The sequence below is a fragment of the Papaver somniferum genome, chromosome 1, assembly GCF_003573695.1.
Source record: "Papaver somniferum cultivar HN1 chromosome 1, ASM357369v1, whole genome shotgun sequence".
NCBI lineage: Eukaryota > Viridiplantae > Streptophyta > Magnoliopsida > Ranunculales > Papaveraceae > Papaver > Papaver somniferum.
In genome coordinates this window covers 150908513-150915054 of record NC_039358.1, presented here as the reverse complement: position 1 = coordinate 150915054, position 6542 = coordinate 150908513, and the positions used below count along the sequence as shown (strand labels likewise).

The 6542-nt window shown below is 35.9% G+C and overlaps 2 protein-coding genes across 3 annotated transcripts; both read right to left on the bottom strand.

Annotated features, from left to right (window-relative positions):
* Window positions 1-219: 219 nt before the first annotated feature.
* Window positions 220-1106, bottom strand: LOC113333511 (transcription factor CPC-like). Its single transcript, XM_026579958.1, has 3 exons — window positions 883-1106; window positions 668-752; window positions 220-590 (listed from the first exon to the last, which is right to left on the bottom strand). The coding sequence occupies exons 1-3, from the start codon at window positions 932-934 to the stop codon at window positions 503-505; spliced, it is 225 nt and encodes a 74-aa protein (XP_026435743.1). The 5' UTR covers window positions 935-1106; the 3' UTR covers window positions 220-502.
* Window positions 1107-3868: 2762 nt separating this feature from the next.
* On the bottom strand, window positions 3869-6265 carry LOC113304462 (protein translation factor SUI1 homolog). Of its 2 annotated transcripts, none has more exons than XM_026553601.1 (5): window positions 6096-6265; window positions 4779-4872; window positions 4457-4662; window positions 4274-4327; window positions 3869-4185 (listed from the first exon to the last, which is right to left on the bottom strand). In XM_026553601.1, the coding sequence occupies exons 2-5, from the start codon at window positions 4813-4815 to the stop codon at window positions 4141-4143; spliced, it is 342 nt and encodes a 113-aa protein (XP_026409386.1). In that variant the 5' UTR covers window positions 4816-4872; window positions 6096-6265; the 3' UTR covers window positions 3869-4140. The 2 variants fall into 2 exon arrangements, with proteins under 2 accessions (XP_026409386.1, XP_026409379.1); XM_026553594.1 differs by having other exon boundaries at window positions 4779-4906; window positions 6096-6262.
* Between the last annotated feature and the right edge of the window lie 277 nt (window positions 6266-6542).

Below are 6542 nucleotides of genomic sequence, written 5' to 3'. Positions count from 1 at the left end.
ATTAGGTCACGATGTCGCATTTTGAGTCGGATGGAAACTTTGTTATGCAACTTACCTTAAGCATTTTAACAGTTTAGTTATTCAAGTAAAGATGTGTGGGAGTTAACCTCGCTGTGTCGGAGTCGAGAGTTATTACCTAGTATCAAGAGGTATCACCTAGTCTTGTCGTGCGACTCTTGCTTAAAAAAAGAATATAACGCTTGTGTCAAACTTCAAATAGAAATTGCCAATCTGAATGTTGTGAAGTTTATTTACTTTCACCTAACAAGCTAATGTCAAACTTCAATGAAAAGCTTAAATTCTAAAAATTGAAACACCATGAAACACTTGCCAAGAAGTATACTTCCAAGATTAATTAAAAGCAGAAAATGAAACCCATTGAAAGCCAACAAATTAAATTCTCTATCTTTCTAAACTTATACAACTAACACAGCCACTTCGATAGAAAAAAAAATCATTTGCATTGTTATGGAAAGCAAAAACATAGTAGATACTTTCATTTTCATTCACTTGTTGAATATCTTGAAGTCCAGTATTTTTCAATCTCCTCCGCTGTTCTCCCTGGAATCCTCCCAGCAATTAGAGGCCACCTGATAATTCACAACTTTCATTGAGAATCATAAAGCGCATATATGGAAAGAGAGAGATTGTGTATCAACATATTTACCTCTCACCAACAAGATTATGCATTAGGATTATAAGTGTTTCCTCAGCTTCCGAAAAGTGAAGCCTGGAGTCTGTACTGTTCTCTTCTGGAATCAAAAAATTTAGAGCGAGCCAGTCAAACATAACATCTAATGGAAAGACAAGTTTACAAAGAAAAAAAAACTTATGTACAGAAATTAGAACACAATCGAATTCATTAATGTTAAATGAGTGTACCTTGAGAATCAACAGAAGTATCCACAGAAGATTGATCATCCAAGTTTGCCATTTGTGTATATGCAAGAAATTAAGGAAGAGGATGAGTAAAATAACTGCAATTTAAATGGAATCAGCAAAGTAGATGAAACTTGTGTTGAGCTATGTAAAAGTAATGGATATACTCAGTGGGGTTTATTTATAGGACGAGCTGACGACGAATGAGAAGTAGTACCTTAGAATGAAAAGAAGACTGGTAGTTAGATTGTAAAACTAGCTAAATATATTTGTTAAAGTCCAACTTTGAATTTTGGATGGGGTAGTTGAAACACTTGAAAGTTTGTTTCTTTTTCTCTTTTCATTGGTTCTATGTTTTTTGTACATAAATTCTTCACACCCTGTTACCTAACTTGATTTTTCTTTTCACTTTTTGGGCCACTAAACCATGATCTTGTTGTTTGCCCAAGTATTTGTTTGTTGGGTTTTATAAGAACGATTTTTTTTTGGGACCAGGGTTTTTTTTGGGATCATGGTTTTATTTTGGGTAAAGGCATTAAAAGTAATTCTAGGTCACCCCATATCTAGTTATTTATTTAATACCTAATTTATCCTCTTAATTAATTTTAGGTTATGATTAGTGAATGATTTAGTTAAAAATAATTAGTGAGATTAAATTAAAAGATGGGTTTATTATTAGTTGAGTAGAATTATTGAGAGAGTAGAGTTGGAGAAGATGAAGGAGAAAAACATGAAAAATAGATATTTTTTTCAAATTCACTAAGTTTGAGTATTCAAATGATGAAAACTCATCTGATTCTTCATCTCCATCCTCTCCTAGAATATTTGTTAATCTTCAAAATGATCCGGATTTGAACTGGATTTTGAACAGTTCGGTTACTTTATATGAAGAACAAGTAACCGAACTCACCTGAAGCTGTAGTTCGGTTACTTTATATGAAGAACAAGTAACCGAACTCATCTGAAGTTGTAGTTCGGTTGCCCCGTGAGATGAACAAGTAACCGAACTCATCTGAAAGTGTAGTTCGGTTACTTGTTCCAAACACGCAGGTTACCGAACTCTCTAATAATAGAATTTCTAGGAGTTACAACGTTATGTTCGATTGGTTCTCAACTAACCAAACTTTGGTGTACAAAGTTCGGTTGGTTCGCAAATTGCATGCACTTTTGATCTAACCGAACTTTACGTAATATAAGTGTATATAAGTTTATAAAGTTCGGTTCTTTCGCAAACTTGAACCTAACAGCTAACCAACCGAACTTTGAGTTCGGTTTCTGCGATAAAATTGTGAAGTTACCGAACTTAACAAACAAAAAAAATGTGAAGTTCCAGCGTCTATTGGCTAAGTTCGGTTACTTTGTAGTTTTAAATTTTTTTGCGAAAAAACCGAACTCTGTTGGCTAAGTTCGGTTATTTTGGAACTCAACATAGTGGCCACAACAACACAGTTCGGTTAGACTGGATTTGTTTTTTTCGGTTTTAAGGGTGGAGTTCGGTTACTTTGTAGTTTTAAATTTTTTTGCGAAACAACCGAACAAAGAGTTTGGTGACTTAGTTTTAAATCCAATAGAACCGAACTGTTCTTCGTGTTCTTCATTTTCAAGAAGTTTGGTTAGTAAACTAGGGTTTTTTGGAAAATCGGCCTAACCGAACATGGCTCTGTAACTCCTATTAAAACCCTATTTTGATGATTTATATTTGATTGAAGCAATCAAAATCAAATTAAAGTGAAGCGTTTGTTGGAAAATACCTCTGGAGTGGTCCCATGGCAGAATCAGACTGCGGCTGGCGTCTTTTATACTCGATAAAATTATCATGTAACCGAACTTAATTGTGATTGCATTGATGTTGTTACATTTCTTAAATAGGCGGTGATGGTGGTGGTGGTGGGAGGAGGTGGTGGTGGTAATCGGTGGTTGGTGGTGGTGATAATCGGAGGTGGTGATGGTGGTAATTAGCGGTGGTGGGCGGTGGTGGTGGGAGGAGGTGGTGGTTATACATATATAGGTGGTTATTAGGTTGGTTTTAAATTAAATTAGATTAAGGGTAGGTTAGTCATTTCAACGTTTTAGGACACCCTTTATCACTATAAGGAAGGTGGCCTAATAAAACCATGGTCCCTAAAAAATCATTCTTTTATAAACATAGTGGTTCCACTTCACTTCAAGAAAATAAAAAACAAATCAGTGAAATAATAGAAACAACAAGAATGAGGAAACCGACTTTAGCTCAATCTTTTTGGTCGCAGTTAATATAAAAGGAAAATGTTTTGTGTACCGAAAAGGAACACCGTTATGTGCACCGTGATTTTGGTGTGAGAGAAAAAAAGATGGTGGAGCCCACCTTTTACCCCATCCCCGTAAATCTCCCCCAAGGCTGCCCTAACAGCCCTCGAACTTCTTCACGATGCAGATCACGGGACACACCTTCCGTGTGTGTGTATCATCGCTGAATATAAAATCTACTTCATATCGACAGTCCCAAACAATACATCCTAATTTGGGGAAACGTTTGGGATATACGGTGGTCCCAAATGAATGTAACCCAGAGAGAAAGCAACTAGGATGGTCTTGGGTTAGTTCTACCGGCCGGTTTTACATTCTGACCGAAGTCTTAATATAAATGAGGCCACCTCTCTTCATAACTAGCTTGTACCATAATGTACATTTATCGCTGGATTGTCAGACTCAAACAGGCAGATACCAAGTGGAGTCGGTCACACTCAAAACCTGCTGGCAGATACAGGCGTAGAGGTGAATTTAAAGTACAGTGCAGGTGTTAACTACCATGGAAATAAATAATCCACAATGAACATACATCAAAAGTTACGAATACCTAATTAATTACACATGAAAGCAGTTGGAGGAACATCTAATTTGTTGTGTGAAGGTAATCAGTAACCCGATAAAATATGCATCATTGGAAAAGCCAGTGTATGATCCCATGTTCATTTCCTTGTAACAGATGATAAATCAGAGCCAAGCCAGCTATGAACAAAATTTATATTTGTAGGAAATAAGATTTGTATATTAAAATAAAGGCTTTCCCGAGAATGCACAGTCTGCAACATTACAAACAAAAGCAGCAGTAGAACAAACTTACTTAGCACCCCGTTACACTAAAGATTGAGGGTATTATGCAAAATCTATATCTATATCATGCGGAGGGAGAAAGCTCCTTTTGAAGTGAGGCAACTATATCTCGACCTACAATCCAAACGAGGAAGCCCTATATAAACCAATTAGAAGAGAACCAAATGCTTAAAAACCATGGATCTTGATACTCTCCTTTTTCACAATTCCCGCCTGTTAAATAGCACAGAATAGAGGGATAAGCTATTAAATGCAACTCCATAATCAACCTTAACCTGTTGAAAAAGTAACATTCTTTTACCTGAACAAGGAAGGTGGAGACATTCTTTCGCTGATCCCCTTGGAGTTGAATAACCTGCAGTCACATAACAGTACACTATTAACACAAAGAGATACGAAAACTAACTAGTGATAAAATGATCCCGTAAATGGATTAATGAAATTTTCTAATGTAGAGGAGGGCAGTAGAGAGGCTTTTACTGACCTGGCCTAGCTCCGGGTCTTGGACAACAGTGCCGTTGCAGCAAAACTCCTTTTTTAGGTCCTTAAGGATCTTGTTATAGCTAAATTCCTTTCTCAAACCTTGCACTGTCGTCAGACTTTTCCTACCATTCCTTTGCTGTATCCGGATATGCACATACTCTTTTGACCCAGCACCCGAGTCCTCAGCATTTGCCTCAGCAAACGGATCTATAAACCAAAAATGACACCCCAGAAAGAGATGGTAAGTAACCCTAAACTAGAAAGAACCCATCGAAGTATCAAATAGGGAATAGCTGGTTCAATGAGTTAAAGACAAGACCTACCGAAGGCTGTGGGAATCTGAACGTCGACTTCAGACATGAAATTTGGCTGTAGGAATTAAGAACAGGTAACTTGAAGCTTTTCTTGATTTAGATGCTAGAACGCAGACCAGAAGCAAAACTATCATCAGCTGAAACCCAAAAAAGTGAAATGCATCACAAATCAGTTTTTATATTTTTCATTGCTCGACAAGCAACAATAAAATTTTCAGCAGTTTATGGATTGCCAAATCTGATTAAAATTTACTGAAATGGTCTGGTTAACTGCCATACTTCACAAATCTACACATATGTGCAATATGGTCTGGTTACTAAATTTACTGAAATGGTCTGATTAAAATTCACAAATCTACACATATGTGCAATATGTTTAACTGACAAACTTCTCATCAATCAAAGCTGCCTCATTTTTAAAGTATAATTATGATTAAGTAGCTAATCTGTGGACCAATTCCCAATTCATCCACATATGTGTAGATTCTTAAGAGTGTTAACTGAAATAGTCCAACATATACTTTTTTTCCCCAATAACTTTGGTCCGTAGACTTACACCTAGTAACCAGCAGGGTCGTTTGGAGGTAGCAAAGGCTTAAGAAACCCACCAGTAGCCAGGACCGAACACAAAGTGGTGACTAAGGAGAGCAAACGGATGGCAAACTTCCCTACCAACCCCTGACAGGTCAAATTGTCCATCATATATTGCTCCCTCAGTAATCAACTTAACCATTCAAAACAACTACAATATTTTTCACTAAAGATCTAGAACAGAAAGACCGTAAGTGTTCACTTACTGATCCACATTAATTCGTTGACATGGGAAGAAGAACAAATTTAAACGAGTCAAAAATTAGGCAGCACTACCCGATGAATTTGATATTTTGGTATAATATCAACAACCAAGTCATCCAATTCCTAAAATCTCATGTAGCAAAGTGGGATCAAACAGTAATGAAAAAAATCACCATTAATTTAAACCTCAGTAGCAGGGTAATTTTCAATCAGTAAAACAGTTTAATTTTTTAACTGATATATTAACATGCCAAAATGAAAACTTTCATGCTAGTCTTGCTTTATCAAATTTTATGAAATGAAGTCAATAACAAATCACACATCCTGATTTATCCAGCAATCCACTACACAATTTGAACGTGAATAAATTTTTTTTAAGCCAACGTGAAAACATATTGATCCTTTGAAAACATGAATAATTTCCATAACTCAAATTTAAAAAATTTCAATTGGATTATCTCTAACAAATTTGCATCATATAAATCCCAAGAAATTTTAGACATAGACAAAAGAGGGAGAGGAGAGCAATACCTGATCAATAGTTTGAAGGAGATGAAGGAAGCTTGAAAGATAAAAAAATCTGAAAACAAAAAATTACGGGGAAAATATAGAGAGAGAATTAGAGGTGATTAAGAACTCAGAATGAACACTGTTTTTATAATCCCGTATTAGCCACAAATAAAATCAGCATCTCTCAAGAAAAAAGACGGTTAGGGAATAACTTACTTTTATTGTCCTCCTTTAAATAAATTTGGTCCGTTACTTTTTCTCTCCGGTGGAAAGGCTACCACCCCCTCCATTGTGTGTAATATTACACATTCCTTCTTAATGTTTCGGAAAATTTATCAATTACAGTCAAACCTCGATAAACGAATGTTCGATAAATGAATAACCTCGTTAAATGAATAATTTTTTCCGATCCCGATTTGGGCCAAGGTGATAAATGAATAACTCGCTTAATGCATTAATGAATAGAAA

Bases quoted from the DNA above. Each gene is read 5' to 3' on its own strand.
- LOC113333511 (XM_026579958.1), bottom strand. From the start codon at position 934: ATGGCAAACTTGGATGATCAATCTTCTGTGGATACTTCTGTTGATTCT. The intron at 753-882 runs GTACACTCATTT...TTTTGATTCCAG, and splicing joins TACTTCTGTTGATTCTCAAG to AAGAGAACAGTACAGACTCC. The intron at 591-667 runs GTAAATATGTTG...GTGAATTATCAG, and splicing joins CATAATCTTGTTGGTGAGAG to GTGGCCTCTAATTGCTGGGA.
- LOC113304462 (XM_026553601.1), bottom strand. From the start codon at position 4,815: ATGTCTGAAGTCGACGTTCAGATTCCCACAGCCTTCG. The intron at 4,663-4,778 runs GTAGGTCTTGTC...TTTGGTTTATAG, and splicing joins TCAGATTCCCACAGCCTTCG to ATCCGTTTGCTGAGGCAAAT. The intron at 4,186-4,273 runs GTAAAAGAATGT...GCTATTTAACAG, and splicing joins TCTCCACCTTCCTTGTTCAG to GCGGGAATTGTGAAAAAGGA.